The 20026-nt window shown below is 39.9% G+C and overlaps 1 protein-coding gene across 1 annotated transcript in view; it reads right to left on the bottom strand.

Annotated features, from left to right (window-relative positions):
* Positions 1-2546: 2546 nt before the first annotated feature.
* The window catches only part of FRK (fyn related Src family tyrosine kinase), a 103943-nt gene continuing 86463 nt past the window's right edge, over positions 2547-20026 (bottom strand). Inside the window, exons 5-8 of the mRNA XM_084777976.1 lie at positions 14637-14795; positions 7836-8017; positions 5714-5879; positions 2547-5327 (exon numbers count right to left, since the gene is read on the bottom strand). Coding sequence (XP_084634102.1) covers positions 5116-5327; positions 5714-5879; positions 7836-8017; positions 14637-14795 — 719 coding nt within the window. The 3' untranslated portion in view covers positions 2547-5115. The remainder of the gene's footprint in view (positions 5328-5713; positions 5880-7835; positions 8018-14636; positions 14796-20026) is intronic.

A 20026-nucleotide genomic window follows, 5' to 3' on the forward strand; every position in this document is an offset into this window, starting at 1 on the left:
ATACTCATGTGCTTAGCTGGACTTATTTCACAGTTTCTCAATAAGCACATATTTTGAAAATTCATTAACATCTATAATATGCTTTTATCCTTAAATTTTATGTTTTAAAAAGTTTATGCCTCATAAATTTTAAATGTAACAAGCAGTATAGTATAAAGCCTTTATTCTAATATCTGAGGAATTTTTTTAATGTTTTACTTCTTCCAAGTAGAATAATTTTAGTTGCTTTTAGTCATCTTTCCCTAACATTGTTTTGTGGTTACTATAGTATTCTAGGTGAAATCACTACATAAGGCATATCTGAGATGGCTTCTCTTTTCTGGAAAAGCTGATTATTTCCCATGAGAATGAAAAAAGGCATTATATTAGAATGTATTGCATTAAATTAACCATTCAGGTAAAAAGAGTACTTAGACATGACGAGGCATCTCTTTCCTTGCAATCTACATACATAATATTATCTGACTAAAGAGTATAAGCAAACTTGTTATAGGCTCCACAATTCAGGGTTTCAATACATTTCTATTGTAACTGTATATTCAGGAAATTAATCAGCTCTCTGCTTCAGCGCTTTCATCATAACTACCCTTCTCTCTGCCTTCTTTTACCTTTTTCTCTCTAGCTTTTCTTGTTCAGGCCCCGTTCCCTCTTTCCTAGTTCTTTATTTTTTTGGTTGGTGGTCTTTTATACAAATAAGGGGAGGTCTTGGGTTTTAGGAGACTCTGTGTGTGTGTGTGTGTGTGTGTGTGTGTGTGTGTGTGTGTGTGTGTGTCCTGAAATTGGTCTTGAACTCATAGAAATTTACCTGCCTATCTTCCTCCTTTCCTACTCCCAATAGTCTCTCTTCTAAGTTCAGCTCATTTTTTAAAAAGTTTCTATATATGAAAGAAAACTCGCCATCGCTGTCTTTCTGTACCTGGATTGTTTGACTTAACATGGTGTCATCCAATTCGACCCATTTTTCTGCAATGACATAATTTCACTCTTCTTTATGGCTAAATAATGTGTTTTATTTTCACTCTCTGGTTAATTTCTAAATGGAATAAGTAATTCGTGTTATCAAAAAACACTCTTAAAAGAGGAAAAAAGAGACTCTGGGTTTGGTGATGCATGTCTACCGTTACAGTACTCAGGAGGTGGAGGCAGGATGGTTCAAGGACTAAATACAGCTAGCCTGAGCTACATCAGAAACCCTGTCACAATGCATAGATAAGTAAAGGGTAAGGAAAGGCAAAACTGAGAAAGAGTTTAATGGCACAACTTAGGCAGTGAAAGATTGCACTGTAGACATTAAAAAAAATTGCTGGGGTCAGGGGTTTAAAATATTTATAAAACGCTTTCTGCCAAATTTTCGGTTTTGTTTTCCTAAAACACTGAGTTTTTGCATCTTACGGATGATTATAGCCAAAGCTTCCCCTCAGTGATGTCAGAAAATACAAGAACCAACCACTGGCCTACTAGCATTCTCAGTATATATTCTCAAATATACAAAGCCAATTTACTGTAATACCACTTTAACGGTGACGGGAGACAGTAATGCAATTTAAGTAAGGTGTTCATTCATCACCATTTCAGTTCATATACAATTCACCTCAGAAAAAAAATATATATATATACTATAAAAATATAAAAAATAAAAAATATATATCCTATAAAAATATAAAAATAAAATATTATATATTATAAAACCACCACAACCAACCTACCAGCAAGGTAATTTGGCCCCAAATACTCTATGTCTTACTATAGCAAGAAAAGCATGATTGCCGGTCCATGGAGCACCACCTGGACCCTGCTTCCTTCCTGAAATTCTAACAGTAAGATTTACAAGATTTTTTTTTCTTTTAGACAACTTGGGTCAAAAGAGCTGGTGTTTTTCATGGTGCCCTGGATCCACGTGGCTATCACACAAAAACAGGTGTGGTGGTACCTGTGAGTGTGGTAGTATCCCCCTACAGGCGTCTTCACTCATGTCCTGTCAGGTTGCCCGTTCACACCACTGTGGATTGGACTCTGTGTCTGACGAGGAGACGTTCAGCCCTGTGTAACTCCTAGGACTCCACTCTGTGCCTCTTTGACCTTGAGTAATTTAAACCTATTTCCTTCCTTATGTTCTTAAAAGGAGGCTTAATGGAATTTTGAATTTTCCTATCACAAAACTTCTTAAGGCTTTTGTCAAAAATTATTTGAAATACCACATAAAACGATGTACTCACATCCCTCACTACCTCCTTCAAATAACTAGATTACATAAATAAAACATTACATAGAAAATGCTTGGCAACAATTTATGGGAGGTAACTTGAACAAGAGCTGGCTCGTTTGTAGGAAATTCAGCCTATCTTTTTCCTGATCCTTTTATTCTATACAGGGAGGGAAATTTATGTCAGTTTTTAAAAAAAATCTATTACTGCTTCTCATAACTGAATCTATTATTTTTCCCCATGATCCATCAGGTTAAAAACAGGAATAATAGATCGCTTTGACAGAGCTTTGTACATAAATGTCCCCAAGAATCAAACACAGTGAGTTAAACAAGTTTCAGCTGGTATTCAAGCAGGAAAGGAGAACCGTTTTATATTTCAAAACCAGATCTTACTACAAATTTATTATTATCAGCTACCACATAAAAGTACATAGCATTTGAATTTGCACAGTTAAGTGGGAATACATCTTTTCATCTCTCCATATGCCCAAGATGAATCTGTCCCAAGAAATGAAATCAGGAAAAGGGGTCTTTTTTTTTTTTTTAACCAACTAGTTGTTGAAAATCTTCTCCTTGGTTACATTAGACAAGATAGTCACAAGTAAACAATTGAAGTTACCCCATGCTCGGCCAACTGATTACAACATTAATGCTGACTTTATCTTACAAGTGTTTTTGCTTCTTGGGTGTTTCTGTAATTTTTACACATGATCCAAATTAAAGGCTTCAGAAATGTCTGAGACGATTAAACGAATACGTACGTGTACAAAAGATTAATTTTGACAGTGAATTCATCTTAAGCGGTTCTGTTAATGGACACCTACCCAGCGACTAATCGCTTGTTTTTATTTGCATAATCAACTTGTCTTAGAGAAGTTCATATCCCCAGCTTCCGTGCAGACCTTCTTCTAGCCAGTCAACACAGCATTCACATTCACTGTACTGACTGTTGTACAGAATTGGGCACAGGACTGTGTTTGCCACACACTCCCCGCCCCCCAAAAAAATGAGAAATTTTTTTAATGAAGCATGGGATAATGCCTCAGAGTTAGGTGGCCCATTTTACTCTTGTTGAATAAAGAGAACAGGGAGCCTCACTTACTATTGACAGCCCTCTGTGACCACAGGAACCCAGACGATATTTGCAGTCGTTGGGAAATTTTGATAAGATACGAACGAGTCTTAAGTGGCCTGATGACTAGCTATAATTGACTATTTCACACAAGCTAGAGTCCCCTGGAAAAGGAGTTGCAAGGATGAATTGCCTGTATTGGATTAGCCTGCAGGCATGTCTGTCAAGAATTGTCTTAATTAAGTTAATTGATCTGGGAAGATCCAGCCCATTGTGTGACATACTATTCCCTAAGCAAAGGGGTCCCAGACTTTTTTTTTTAAGAGTGTAGAAGTTGACCTGAGTACAAGTAAGTAGGCAAGCAAGCCTTGTGCGCATGGACTTATTTCTCTCACCTCTTAGATGTGGGTGGGAAGTGATGGACTGACCCGGAACTGTGAGCTAGAATAAACCCTGTCTCCTCTAAGTTGTTTTTTGTCAGGATTTTTACCATAGCAACTAGGAGAGTGACATCACCAAATGCCTAGTGGTTAGTCCCTGGTGCCTTGCCTCCTAGTTCCTAGTTGAAAGAATTTACTGTTTTTAATTGCCAGGGTTTTTTTGTGACCATCTCTGTTAAGGAAGGATGAAAGGTAAACTTGATACACCATGTTTCCTCTTGGAATGGACATTCAGTGCTGCGCATTAGGTCTTGGACTATATAGAGCTGACTTTGACATCACTTTGGAGAAGTCTTGCTCACTGTCTGATGAGGCAGAACATTTGATACACTCATTGCCTAAGAAAACAGAGAAGTGCTTTGCCAGGATTAGAAAAAAAATTAAGATATTAAAAAGCTTTGTGTCTTAACAGGCAAAATCAAGAGTTTATAACCACATTCAGACATTATTGCTAGCCCCGAGAGCTAAAGCAGGGCTTGGCCTGTTTTGCAGCCAATTTAAAACTGGCCTGTGTGCCAAAGGAAATTTTTATTATTACTTAGAAAGCTGCAGCAATCTTCCAGCTCTCTGCTAGCTTCCCTAAACCACTTTAATATCTATTTCTCAGACCTGGTGGGCAATGTGGTGGTTTCCTTATATCCCATACATAACAAATTCATCGGCTTTGCAACCTGATTTCCGACATTAAGAGATTAAAACTAATGCAGATGATTCTCTGATGACACATACTGAGGTATAGAAAAACTCCATCATTTCCTTCTACAAAATGAGAAAGACTTTAATTCTTTTTCTCAACAGCTGCTTCATTTTCTTATGCATAGGAAAAAACATGTGCAATTACTTCAAGTACAATCAAGTCGTTTACCATGGCTTTGCCATCATTGTAGTTAAAGGATATTTTAAAAGAGAAAAAAAAATCTCAAAGCACAGGTCCTGCTGTGCGGCAAAGCAATCAAATTCCTTCATAATAACAAGCTGATGGGACTCAGAAATTTGAGGAATAATGACTAAGCACTTTAATCAGTAAACAGGAAAATGCTACAACAGTTACTGAGTAAACTCTATCATCTGTTGATTCTCTTTGATCGGCATTTCAAACAATAAATAGAAATGTGAGTAGCTCTTAAAAGGAAAAATAACTTCATTTCATGTGTTTGATTTTTACCAGGCAGTGAGGGGGAAAAAAATGACATATCATTGTATACTGTCCTGCAGTGTTTTCTAGTCAATAAAATACACAAATAATCTTTTTACATATAATGTATGCCTGAGTTCATCCTACCACCTGAATATGTCAAATAAACTGATTTCACAGTTGGTTGATAAGACTATCTCTGGACTGATGATTCCATTTTTTTTTTCACATCTTCATTACTTTTCTTTCTCTTCTTTGCTGTTCATGTTGAGTAATTATTTGTATCTGAATATGAGGAGTCTGTTTCAAAGTAGTCTTCAAGTTTCCAGTGCAGGGTCTCAAACGTTGGCCGTTGTTTAGGCTCTGCGTTCCAGCACTCCAGCATGATGCCGTAGAATTGCTGTGGACAGTTAGATGGTTGGGGTAGTCTGTAGTTTTGACTCAGCATCTGAATTACTTGAGCACCTGTCATCCCTAAGAAACACAGAATAGAACAACAAGAAAAAAGTGGACAATCAGATTCTTCAACTTATAGACACTAAACTCTGGGTTAAAAGAAAATTACTTCCCTTGATGAAGCCATGAGACCTACCATCCACTTCCCAGGATGGAGACATTAAACTAAAACCTGCAGCAAGTCATGTCTATAAGACTGCAATCCAAGAGCGAAGGAGAAGAAAGCAATAAACCACCTCATTAATGCAAATTATCATCATCAAATTTTATCTACCGAGCTCCTACAGGCACATGGTATGGCCAGCCTCATAACTCTGTCCTCCGAGTCTAGGCAAAGCAGTTAAAGTCACATCTAAGCAAGTGACCTGCAGTGGAAAGGCCCCCTTTATGAATTAATCACTCACCGCTGTAAGGCATTTTGCCGTAAGTAATGATTTCATAGAGAAGGATTCCAAAAGACCACACGTCGGACTTAATGCTGAATTTATTAGTACGAATGGCTTCGGGTGCGGTCCACTTCACCGGCAGCTTTATTTCGTGTTTGGATTCATAGATGTCTTCATTATCTACCTGTTAATGCATCGAAGATTCAAGCCAAGTTAGTGATTTGTTCTGCGGCCTTCATTTATTTGCAACCTATTTCACATGAGACTATAGAGGGAGATATTCACTATGCGCTTAGATCAGTTTGTATTACGGTATCAAAGACTCTGAACCAAACACGTAAGACCAGAAGAGTCGGTGGAGAAGTCCTTAGCAAGATGTGTCTTGAGACCCTGAGAGGCACCGTTCTATTGCACGCAGGGTAATTTGTGATCATTTGGACTTACGTAAGTCCTTTACAAACTGAAGAAGAGGGAGGCACAAAGGATGTCTGGCTTTATTTGCTGTTGGTAGTAAAGACAAGCTAGAGAGATGGTTCCGCAGTTAAGCACATTTGCTGCTCTTGAAGAGAATGCAGGTTTGGTTCCCAGCACACATACGGCAGCACACAACCATCTTTAATTCTGGCTCCAGAGGATCTGGTACCTTCTGGCTTCTTCAGGCACTGCATCCGTGCAGTGATGCACAGACAAACATGCAGGCAAAAGTGTGCATGTACACAAAATAAAAATAAATAAAACTTATTTTAGAAGCTGGCATTGAAAAAGAAAAAAGAAAAAAAAGCTGGCATTGATTATTTTTAAATCACTTGCTAGTACCAAAAAAAATGGTCTTTAAATATTTTAAATTATCAGCATAGTGGATTTCTAATTAATTTATGGGGGAAAAGTTGATATGAAAAGAGAATCTTTACCTGTTGTGTTTCATGTTCTACAGCCATATTTTTAGCGACCCATCTGGAAATCTAAACTTAAATCCAGATTTAAACACCCCGCCTGGTGTCTTATTATTAGTGTCCTTGGATTGATGTCACAAACCAGGGTGAGTATGGGGAAATGAAAAGCCAGCGATTTAAATTTGGAGAGCTGGCTCAGTGACGTGAGTTCAGATCACCAGAACCCACATAAAAACTTGGGGATGCGGTGCTTGCCTGTAACCCCAGTGCAGAGAGGGAGGACGCAAGTGGGTCCTAGAGACACGCTGGCCAGCCAATCAAACCAAAATGCTAACAGCAGGTTCAGGGAGAAACCCTAGCAGAAATAAATAAGGTAAGGCCCAGTTGGTCTGACTCAGTTTGAAGAGAGAGAGAGGACGTGACCATGAGATTGGATGGGAGAAAGATCTGGGCAAAGTTAGGGACAGGGGGTAAATATGATCAATATGCATTGTATGAAACCCTCAAAGAATCTGTAAAACCATTTTAATAAGATATATAAATGACTGAAGAAGACATCTCAATATCAGCTTCTGGCCTCTACATATACCCACACAGACTAGAGCACATGTGTATACACATATAGAAAACATTGACTGCCCAATGCACATACAAACACACACAAAGCTGACGGTTGTTACAGAATCACGGGAGCGTGGCCTCAGTCTATTGTCAAGTGAGCAAAGCTAGATACAGTCTACTGCTCCCTGTAAGAGGCAGAAATGTGAAAGCAAATTGGTGCTGCTGCTAGCAGGTGAAAAGTAGGTCATAAATTCAACCATAAACTCAATTATATTTTTACTAGCCTACATGATCATTATTTTCCCTAGATGACACCCTCTCCCGCTCATTTTGATGAAGAAATGGAAATAGAAATGCACTCTTTTTGTAAGATCCTACACTATGTGACTTTATCAATGGGCCACAAATAAACAACATAGCTGTTTTGCTTGTTTATTTTGTGTATGTGCCTTTTTTTATTTTAGTTGTTACAGTTATAATTTGTGGACAGAGGTCTCATTGAGGTTCAAACTGACCTCAAACCCAAAATCCTCTTGCCTCACCCTCTTGAGTATTGGGATTCTAAGTGTTCGTTACCATACTAGGCTGAGAAATGGTTTTCAATGATAATTGTGAACTTATTGGTCTATGGATTTGTTTGGTATTTAACCTAGTATAAGAAATAATTAAAAGAAAACTAAGTCTACCTTAAAAACTCTTGCAAGTCCAAAGTCTGCTACTTTGTAGATATTATGTTCCCCAACAAGGACATTTCTCGCAGCCAGATCTCTATGAATATAGTTTTGGGACTCCAGATAGGCCATGCCAGAAGCTACCTGTGCCGCCATGTCTACCTGTTGAATCAGGTGGATTTTTGACCCAGCATCGTCTAGACAAAAAGAGAAAATGAGAGATTATTTTGGAAAACATTGAACTAGCAAAGTGAATTCTGAGAATTCTGATAAATCAATCCTCTATGCTGTGACTCTCATCTATTTACCAAGAATACAGAAAAAGCATCCCACCATGCCAATACAGAGGCCAGTCTGTGTTTTGCGCATCATACATGAGTGATTTGCCTCCTCATGGAAACCATCATCTGGGGCCTTCTGCCTTCTTTAAGCACTTCCAGCTTAGGAATATATAATTCAGTGAGTGAGAGCCTGCATTTCAGAGCCTCAACACAGTTATAAAAAATCCTGCCCATCGGTGACACGTGCCTATGATGCCAACACTGGGGAGGCAGAGACAGAAGACCCCAGAACTTGTTGGCTAGGCAGTCTCATCAGTCAGTGAGCTCCAGACTCAAGTGACTCTGTCTCAAATAATAAAGTGGAGAGTTATTGGGGAAAGCACTCAATATTGACCTCTGACCTCAACACAAACCATATAGAGACACTGGAATTTTTAACAGGAAGGAAAACAGCACAGTTTGCTTTAGCCATTGAACTGATAAAGGGGCAATGATCTGGCTAAACCAAAGAAAAAAAATTTCATTCCTTTAGCATATTTTTCTTAAAAATGAGGTCACTGATCAATTTTAAGGGTATACCACTTATAAAATGTGTATATTACATTTATAACCACATACATAATGCATTTTTACTTTCCCTCTTGGCTTGCTATTCTTAGAACATCTCTTCAGATATAGATATGTCTGAAATGGACAGAAATCCACCTACTGCTCATTTTATACAGCTAGGTACAGAAATTTGCCTCCCACAATGGGCTTTATCATTACTAGAAGGAACTACTGCTATTTTTAGAAACTCAGAAACTTCATGTCATTTTCAGGTTGAACTACCATACTGTTGGCAAGCATCTTCAGCTATCTAGAACACTGGGGTTATTTCACAAAAGTGGAAATTCCTGTTCTCGTTGCCTTCGTACATGAAACACTATTCCCTGTGGTGAACTGGACTTGCAGTCGTTAGGCTTAGACACAAGCCCTGACTTCCGCGGAAGCTCTAACACAGTAGTTAGGAGGAAAGAAAGGACACCAGATTATAAGATTTTATATCAGGGTTATTCTTCATTACTGCTTTGTAACTTTGAGCAATATGATTAACAGCCCTGTGGTATGGTGTCTTTGTCTACATAGTGATAACTGCAATTATCTCCAAGAATCCATTGTTAAAGTAGAATTTCAGATGAGTTAATACATGTAAAGTACTTAATACAATGCCGAGAAGAGCCCAATAGGTCCTAGATGCTAATAGCATCATTGCACGTGTGTAAAAGTGAAACAAGTTTAATTGCCTTGTGATGGATGTGAATGCTCCATGTGGCATTGGCTGAAAGAAGGGAAGCATGTGGCTCTGGAGCTCAGAGTTGCAGCTAAACATACACATTTAATGGCTGTGTTAACAAGCAGGAACAAGTGTGCTAGATACCTGGGAATAAACACACTCATGAGAACACCAACACGCAAGTGTTGGCAGAGAAAAGTAAACCTGAAAGAAACCTGGGAAGAATCAGCCAGAAGCATGACAGACGAAGATGTAACAAGTCAAAGGCTTTAAGAGCAAACTACCATCATAGTCAAATTTGATGAGCAGACTCAGGAAGATAAGGGCTGACAGGTTATTTGCTAGCTGGAGTAATGAGGAGTCGTTGCTGACCATGGTAGCAGGAAGGACTGTTCTGCTAGCCACAGCGCATAAGGGACAAGGACTGCAGGAGTGGAAAGGGTGTGGAGACGGCCAGATGAAACAGCAAATTCCAAAATGCTCCTCAAGAAGAAGGAAAGACTAGGCCTGTGGTTCAGTTCAGAGGCAAAGCTCCTGTTTAGCAGGAGACAGAGTTTAGTTCCCAGAACCAGGGAGAAAATATGGAGGCTAAAAGGGTATGGCAAGGTTAAGAGGAAGTAATTACTGGAAAATGCAGGATAGTGACTGGTTATGAATGTCAGAGAGTACATACATTTCTGGAATGCCTGCTCTGGTCAAATTCTTGATTTGGGAGATAACTGCACAATTTCATATTTACTCATAATTACATGCTAAGTTGCTGAATATGATTTATATACTTTCTGCATTTGTAGTTACTTTTCCAATAAAAAGGAAAATCAATAGAACTAAGAAATAAATAAATTGGAAATAGTTGGATATCACAAGCATTTGTATATTACATATGTATATATGTATACACACACACACGTGTACACACACACACACACACACACACACACAATTTCATGAAACAAGAACCATTAGTATGTGACTGATGTCTCATCAGTCATTTGGTCCCTTATTTCCTTCCACCCAGGACACACACAGAAAATCACATTGACGTTGGGCCACTTTTCTAGTTTGGAGTAACAGGATCTGTGCAGAGAAATCAATAGGATCTTCAGTCCAGGCCTTTAAATCTCCCTTGACTCTGAAGCAAAAGGGATACATTCCAGAATGTAAAGTCACACAACGGGAAAAGTGTAAGTCCTCATGTCACCTCTCAGAGAAGGACAGCTAAAGGACAATTTGTCTGTATTAAATATGGTTAACTTTGTGTGTGTGCAGTCACAAGAGCTTTAAATGGTATGTTATGTAGTCTCTGCCACTAACTACTCATTTGAAAACCAGGTGTTATTATGAAGATTAAATAAAGCTCAGCATGATGCTAAATGAGAAAGCATCATTGCTCTGATGGCCACACCAGCCAGACATTTGACATCAAATCCACTCAATATGGAAAGAAAAGTGCAAGGAAGAAAAGACAACAATGACCAGCCATATGTGGTAGCTGATTCTCCAATGGTTTCCACTGATCTTTGTCTCCTAGTCACCATCCTGCTCCCTTGGGTTGTGGTGGACCCAGATACATGCATTCAGCTGATAGAATATGAAAAAAAACCGAAGGCACAAAATTAAGTCGTAAAAGGGCTTCATCGTATTGATGCTCATTGCTCTCTTGCTTTTCCACTTGGTCATGGTGCTGTAACACACTGGGAAGTTATGAGCCATCCTGTGTGATAGAGAGCTCAGGACAACTTCTTGCCAAAGCCCAGCAAGGGACTGGTTTCCTCAACTCAACAGCCCAGGATGAGCCAGCTCCTGACAACAGTATTCGTCAATTTGGTGATAGATTCATCCTTGTTAGAATGTTGAGATGATTTGGCAAATGCTGGCACCTTAGCCATGAACTATGACTCCTGAGCTATGAAACCCAGTAAGCCATGACCACATTCCTGACTGTCTTCCTTGGGGTCACTATTGCTATGATGAAACACCACGACCAAAGGCAACTTGGAGGGCAAAGGAGTTATTTTGCTCATACTTCCGTATCACCAAAATCACCAAAATCAGTGAGACCAGAAATTCAAGCAGGACAGGAACGTGAAGGCAGGATCTGATGCAGAGGCCTCAGGAGGAGGATGCTTACCGTCTTGCTTCTCATAGCCTGTTAAGCCTGATTTTTTATAGAAGCCAGGACCACCAGCCCATGGACAGCATTACCCATTGTGGTTAAACATTCATATTCAGAATTAGGATGTCTGTGTGGTTAGAAAATTTTTTAAATGAACCACATAAGATATTATAGTAGATTACACTATAATCTTATTACAGAGGGTATGAAAGGTTTTCACCAACAAGCCGAATCCCAGAAGACTGGAAAATGTGCTTTGCTATTCTGAAGAGTACACTGGCCTAAGAACCACTTCATGTCCCAGGGCTCCCACAAACCACCATGCATCAAAACTAGAGCAAAGCTGCAGCAGGTTATATCTTCTGAAGGAAATCTATCACATTCTATCACGAAAGAGTCTTTTGGCTCAGCAACAACAACGACAATGGGATACATATGAGTAGCAGAATCCTTTCACAGTTATTTTATTGCAGTTTTTACCTCTTGGTTAATAAAGAATTGGATGTAACAACAATACATTTATCATGGCTCCTATTTGTAAGGTATCTGTGAAAATAAAGGTCTCAGTAAATATGCCCCAGTGGTCTATCCAGAAGGAGACAAGGTTCATAGCCCTGAGGAAACCACAATAACAGGCCAAAGAAATTCTCAGAGATGGAAGTTTCCAATGTACCAACTAGGGCTTTTCCACCTGGGGCCTCAGTCACAAAACCAGCTAACTCCAAATGCCAATCTTATTCATTTATGGGTGACCTCAACTTAACTACTCAGTCAGTCACAGTGAATTAGTGCACACCACTGTGCACCAGACATGGCTGGGACACCAAAACAGAGACAGCTTCCTGTCCTCGTGGACTTACATTAAGGCAAGATAAATGACTCAATAATGTTCTAAGGTGATTACCAACCAAGGGGTTAAAAACAGAGGCAGGAAAGAGGATCATGAAAAAATCAAGGGACCAAGAGAATGATTACATTTCAGAACCTGACAGTCAACCAGCCAAGGACTCAAATAAGATGGAACTGAGAAGTAAGCAGAATCTAGTCTCATCCACCAGAGGAACATGCAGAGTCCTGTGCACCTCCCTCAGGTAGCAACGTCTGCCCACACCTGAGCCCAGACTTCAAGCTTTGGCCACTTAAGGGTCACAGGGAGCCAAGTGAGCCTGGCCCAGTTAGCAACACGCATCACCATCACAGCCCCAGCACCAACCACCTCAGAACCACCATAAGACTTGCATTACTTCCCACAGGGAATACCACCTACTCCCACTGTGACCTCAGCCTCGACCACCTAAGGACCAGCTGCATCATGGTGGAAGCCTTCCATGGACCTGTGAGTATCTGCAGCAAGCACCTGCTAACTCTCGCTCTGCGAGGTCTGTTGCTGTGCTCAGAAGCTGCACCTAGCCCTAGCTGAGCTTGTATCACATCTGAGACCTCGTTTGCATATCAACACCCTAGTGGCCCCTGGACTGAATCTCAAACACCAATCGTCTGGTCCGTAACCAGGCAAGTTTGGGGGTCACAGCAAACAGCAATCTAAACAGCCACTGTACAAAAGTGGGACAAATATACAGACTAAAAAAACCAAAACAAAAAACAAAAGCAAAAAGTCAAGTCTGGATGACTAGATCCTTTTACAGAAATATAATGCAAAAAACAAAAACAAACAAAAAAACCCAACATAATATATTTCCTCCAAAATTTAGTACTACCACAGTAGTATTTCCTAGGAAAACAACTTAGATGACATACAGGACAATGATTTAGAAATAACAATATAAGTATGCTCAAGAAAGTAAAAAAGGATACAGATAAACATGAGCATTTAAACACTGAGACTAGATAAACTTAACAAGAAAATAAATGATGTCAGGAGAACATCTTATTTGGAACCCTGTCTTGCTGAGAAATCTGAGGATGGAAATCACAGACTGAGAAGAACCAGAGACAAGTCAGAGAAAACAGGTATTAATTCAATGCTCATGACAGGCCTAAATACTGGGAACTCACAATTCTACCTAATACGGCTGTGACAGGTGACATTTGCAAAGCACTTTAACGGATATGACAGAGTCACTCTTTTGAATTGTCTTAGAAACAAGACAAGAAGCATCAGCGGCTGATACTAATGCTTCTGCAGTGGGTCACTATTCTGAGGCTGCAAAGTGTGGTGACCGCAAGCAAGGGATCTCAGTACATTTCTATTTCCACAGCACTAGGTAGGACACATCTTGGTCTCTATTCCTTTTTTTCTTTGCAATTTAGAATTAGCAGTTCCACAGGGCCCCCTTGAAAGCAGAGGTGCTCTTATCTTCCAGAATCCTTCGTTCCTCTTTTCTCATTGCTCACAAGCCTATCAGTCCTGCTCTGACATTGCAAAACCTAGAGGAAGTCTCTATTTTTCAAGCATAAATTACTCTTGTAGTGATTTCTCTCAAATCTGAACATCTTATTTCAACTCTTATTATTTTATTATTTTTTGAATGCGTCATTTGTGATAAATATCACAGTGCCTTTACTGTGACTGCTGGAATCAAATGGAAGAATACAAAAATACTATATTTCTACTTTTTAGTCTGAAAATTCTAATGTTGCCTAGCCATGGAAGTAGCTTCAAATACCACCAGCACACACGCAAGCACATGCACACACACACATACACACACACACACACACACACACACACACACACACACATACACACACACAAGTAAAAACTTAAAAACAGAGAGCCTATGATATCTTTCTTTTTTTTTTTTTTGTCATTATTGAAAGTATTCCATGTCTACAAACTACCCCATAGAAAATATTGGTTCATGACTAATAATATTCAATTAGTTCATGAAGGAAACACGCAAAATAGACATTCACCAGCTTCCCACACTACATTTAAGTACTCTGATATGTCTAGTGTGAACAATTTGATCTTCCACTACATAAATATTTCCCCTCTTTTGAGAACACAGAACGTATTCCATTAAATAGTAGTTGAGCTGGTCAATGTTACAACATTCATTCTCACGGATGCACACATCGGAAACATCCTTTGGGTTATAGAAGGCTTGCTAAATTGACATTTATGGGACGAGCTACACTGAATTCCTCCATTTCTTCCTTTTATTAAGGCTTCAGCTTACTTTGGAGATATTCTTGCAGACTTCCATGTCTCATCAACTCTGTAATAATATAAATTGGATCTTCTAAAGTGCAAACAGCATAAAGCTGGATAAGCTTTGGATGTCTTAGGCTCTTCATTATCTGCGCCTCCCTCAGGAAGTCATTTGGATCCATTGAACCTGAAACAAGAAGAGGAGGAAATCACTTTATGTCACTGAGGCAACTCCTATCCCCATAGCAGCCTGGTGGGAATCACCAAGCAATCTCTGCGCCTCTCAGTAATGTAAGAGCCTCAATGCCACAAATCTTCAGAGTTATCAAAGAATGGAATCAGTTCAGCTGGGGCAACCTAATTACTACACATGCGCCATCGTGTCAGGAGTATGCAGTTTATGTGCACCGATGTCGAGATGAAGAGCAAGTGGATTCAGGTCCACATGACAAATGAAAGGGCAGACAGATGCTGACAGGGTAGCTGCTGGCATGAGACCGGCATCTTCACACAAAGAGAGAGTGCCCATGAACACAAACACAGGCAGACACAGAATGTTTAATTACTCCAGCCAGTGCTCTTGGTCTCCAGAGAGGACTGACTGGTGCCCTGTCCTTGGTGCCCACTCTGGGAACAGCTTAAAAAAAAACATCTAAATTCAATGACTTTGCCATATTACTTTCCTTGACTTTATAGAAAAATAGGCTGTAGGCTAAGTAAGAAATATTCAGGGACATTTCCAAAAGCTAACAGTTGTCTTTCATCATTTTATATGTTTAATGTGAAACTGGTGCCCAACGTTTTCGCCTGTGTTATCCAGTTCCTCCATCAGAACCCTAAAGGTTTGAGGCTCTGATGCCTCCTTTAAAAACTCATTAATACATAAATTGATTTTAAATGATCCAACTGTAACTCATATGCAATGTATCAAAGAATTAATATCAAATAAAAAAGAGATGGAAGCATGCCTGGAGTTTACATCTCAACAGTAATTTTTAAATCTCCTATTTTTAGTATATAATGTTCCGGACGTATTACTATAATTGATCATATCTTGATATTCACTGAGGACACCACTCCATTCATCACCTGCTCCAGGTAAAGACTTCACAGTTGATATCTGAACCCAGATATGGACAGGATTTGACACTGTAAGGGTTGCACTGTGACTTACTTTTCTTTTTTTTTTTTCAAATTTTATATTATATTTATTCATGTATATTTGAAATCATAGTTTTTTTCTCCTTTATTAATTTATTCTTGTTACATCTCAATGGTTATCCCATCCCTTGTATCCTCCCATTCTTCCCTCCCTCCCATTTTCCCCTTATTCCCCTCCCCTATGACTGTTCCTGAGGGGGATTACCTCCCCCTGTATATGTTCATAGGGTATCAAGTCTCTTCTTGGTAACCTGCTGTCCTTCCTCTGAGTGCCACCAGGTCTCCTCCTCCAGGGGACATGGTCAAAGGTGAGGCACCAGAGTATGTGAGAAAGTAATATCCCACTCTCCACTCTACTGTGGAGAGTGTTCTATCCATTGTCTAGATCTTTCAATGTGATGTTATGTTACACTAACTAGTGAAACATTCTACCCTTACAAAGTGTAGAAGTTAAGCTTCCAGGCTCCAACTTGAATTCTGCAACAATTGCAGCTCTACTACTAGCTCCCTTTGTAGTCTTGAACAAGTTGGCTGATCTTGAACAGGCTGGGCAGATAGCACTGCCCAAAATACTTGGACCCAAACTGTTGCTCCTGATACTACCAATGATTATAATGATGATGATGGTGATTTTATAGACTCTTAAGAAAATCAAACACTTTAATTGTTGGCTGAGAAAAGGAGACAAGGTCATAAAGAGGAAAAGAAATGTACCTATTCTTTTTCTTTTTTAATATATTTTATTAATATATTCATATTACATATCAATTGTTATCCCTTCCCTTGTATCCTCCCATTTCTCTCTCCCTCCCATTTTCCCCTTACTCCTCTCCCCTATGACTGTGACTGAGGGGGACGTCCTCCCCCTATATATGCTCATAGGGTATCAAGTCTCTTCTTGGTAGGCTGCTATCCTTCCTCTGAGTGCCACCAGGCCTCCCTATCAAGGGGACATGGTCAAATATGGGGCACCAGAGTTCATGTGAAAGTCAGTCCTCACTTTCCACTCAACTGTGGAGAATGTCCTGTCCATTGGCTAGATCTGGGTAGGGGTTTGAAGCTTACTGCATGTATTGTCCTTGGCTAGTGCCATAGTTCGAGCAGGACCCCTGGGCCTAGATCCGCCCATCATGATGTTCCTCTTGTAGGTTTCTAGGACCCTCTGGATCCTTCTATTTCCCCATTCTCGCATGCTTCTCTCACCTAGAGTCCCAATAGGAAGGAAGTCTTCCCCTCTGTCCCACTTTCCTGGTAAGTGAAGACATTCATGGGACATGCCCCTCGGGCTAGCGTCCAGATATAAGTGAGTATATACCATTTGACTTTTTCTGCTTCTGGATTAACTCACTAAGTATGATCACTTCTAGTTCAATCCATTTGTCCACCAATTTCAGGAATTCCTTGTTTTTAATAGCTGAGTAGTATTCCATAGTGTAAATGTACCAGTTTCTTTATCCATTCTTCTACTGAGGGACACTTAGGCTGTTTCCATGTTCTGGCTATTATGAATAAGGCTGCTATGAACATGGTTGGGCAAATGTTCTTGTTGTGTGCTGGAGCATCTTCTGGGTATATTCCAAAGAGTGGAATAGCTGGGTCTTGAGGAAGCTTTATTCCCAGTTTCCTGAGAGAGCACCAAAGTGTACTAGTTTGCATTCCCATCAGCAATGAAGGAGTGTTCCTCTCTCTCCACATCCTCACCAGCATGTGGTATTTCTTGAGTTTTTGCTCTTAGCCATTCTGATGGGTGCAAGATGAAATCTCAGTGTCATTTTGATTTGCATTTCTCTGATGACTAAGGAGGTTGAGCATTTCTTTAAATGTTTCTCAGCCATTCAATACACCTCTGTTGAGAATTCTCTGTTTAGTTCTGAGCCCCATTTCTCAATTGGGTTATTTGGTTTGGTGATGTTTAATTTCTTGAGTTTTTAATATATTTTGGATATTAGACCTTTGTCAGATGAAGGGTTGGTGAAGATCTTTTCCAAGTCTGTAGGCTGTCATTTTGTTCTCTTGACAGTATCTCCTGCCTTATAGAAGCTTCTCAGCCTCATGAGGTCCCATTTATTAATTGTTGACCTTAAGGCCTGGGCTGTTGATGTTCTGTTCAGGAAGTTGTCTCCTGTGCCAATGTGTTCCAGGCTCTTCCCCATTTTTTTCTTCTAACCGACTTAATGTCTCTGATTTTATGTTGAGGTCTCTGATCCACTTGGACTTGTGTTTTGTGCATGGTGACAAATATGTGTCTAATTGCATTTTTCTACATGTAGACATCCAGTTAGACCAGCACCATTTGTTGAAGATGCTATCCTTTTTCCATTGAATAGATTTGACTTCTTTGTCAAAAATCAAGTTACCATATGTGTGTGGATTCATTTCTGGGTCTTCGATTTGATTCTACTGATCAACCTGCCTATTTCTGTGCCAGTACCATGCTGTTTTAATTACTGTTGCTTTATAATGCAGCTTGAGATTAGGTATGGAGATTCCTCTGGAGGATCTATTATTGTACAAGATTTTCTGCTAAATTTATTTTTAATTTATTCACTTTATATCCCAATTGTAGCCCCTCCCTCATCTCCTTCCGGTGCCACCTTCCCTTCCTCTTCCCCCTCCCCCCTCCCCTAGTCCTCAGAAAGGAAGAGCCCTCCTCCCCTACCATCTGACCCCAACCTATTAAGTCTCATCTGGACTGCCTGTATCCTCTTCCTCTGTGGGTTGGCAGGACTAGCCCACCAGGGGGAAGTAATCAATGAGTAAGTAACAGAGTCCATGTCAGAGGCAGCCCCTACTCCCAATATTATGGGACCCACAGCCTATATCTGACTATATCTGAGCAGGGATCAGTCTTTGAAGGCCCCCCTGGGCCCAGATCTGTGGGCTCTGTTGGTCTCCTTGTGGAGCTCTTGTCTGCTCCAGGTCCTTCTGTCTCAGAACTTATTCTCTTTTTCATCACATATTCATGAAGGTTAGAGTGACAGCAGTAGTTATAATCATCATTCAGATGATTGCTATAGGACACATAATATTCCCAAGTCAAGCTATCTATAAGTGCTAAAGTTGGAACATGGTGGGAGCCCCGGTGAGGGTCACTCAGAGCACCCCTTTGTGGCCAGGCCTGCTATAGCTGTAAGGGAGTCCCAATCTCAAGTGATCTAGTAATGCGACATTAAATATTAATTTTTGCCTGTCAAAGCTAGTGTGGGAGTTGATTTCAGGCTCATCTTGATTGTGTGGTAGTCTGCTAGGCAATAAATAGCTCCTAAGATTGATTAATGGCCCCAGTAAAGTGAAGACATTTAACCAATTGCCAAAGCTGTTTGCTGCTATTACACTGTAAATCAATAATAATTATTCCTGTTGGGGAGCAAACCATCATGGCTGGGTTTTGTTTGTTTGTTTTTTTGTTTTTTTTTTTGGCATAAGAAATATGACATTTTTGTTGTTGTTGTTGTTGTTGTTGTTGTTGTTGTTTTCTTTTGACCTCCAGGAGGCCTCCCTTAGAGAGCCATGTTAGGACAGATAGCTTGCTGTTTATCTTTGGAAAAAAAAATAATTAGGTCGTGCAATAAAGTTTCATCTCAGTTGTCAACAAGATTAGCATGTAGAAGTGTACTGCGTGGTGACTGCAAAAACATCAATGCTGGAATAGATCATCCTCACTGAGAGCCACTGGGTGGCATCTAGCCACATACAAGTGTCTCTCCGATGTCACACCCGGCAGAAGTGAATGCTGGGACTGATTTCCAATAGGATCAGGCCTGCGCTTCAGAGTTGCATCTGTCTAGAGCTGGAAGCTAAGACTCCTTTAAGAACTTCTAGCATAACCTTTGTGTCCACTGACTTAATCTGCCCTCATAAAACTCTAGCAATGAGGAACTGTTAGGATCCCCACATCCCAATCCGGAAATACAGAAAGCTCAGTGAACTGTCCAGAGGCATGGAAGGACAAAGCCAAGTTTGAACTCAGGTTTTATCTTACCCTGAACTTCTTGCTCTTACCTGTTACTCTGTAATACCCTGACATTTTCAGTTCATAGCACCCTTGATGTCTCAGTTAGATTTCTTCACAATGCCCAGAGCCACAAACAATATTTAACCCTTCATTTGCTTGCTAAGTTAGATCCAAGCAACTAAGGTTATTTCCCTTGGAAGCTAATGGCTATCTGAGGAGGCAATACAGAGGTGTTAGAAGGAAAAAAGAACTTACTTTTCATTCTTAACTACAATTCCTTTCTAAAGTAGCACAATCAACAT

The sequence above is a fragment of the Acomys minous genome (assembly GCF_964271855.1).
Source record: "Acomys minous genome assembly, chromosome: 3".
Classification (NCBI taxonomy): Eukaryota; Metazoa; Chordata; class Mammalia; order Rodentia; family Muridae; genus Acomys; species Acomys minous.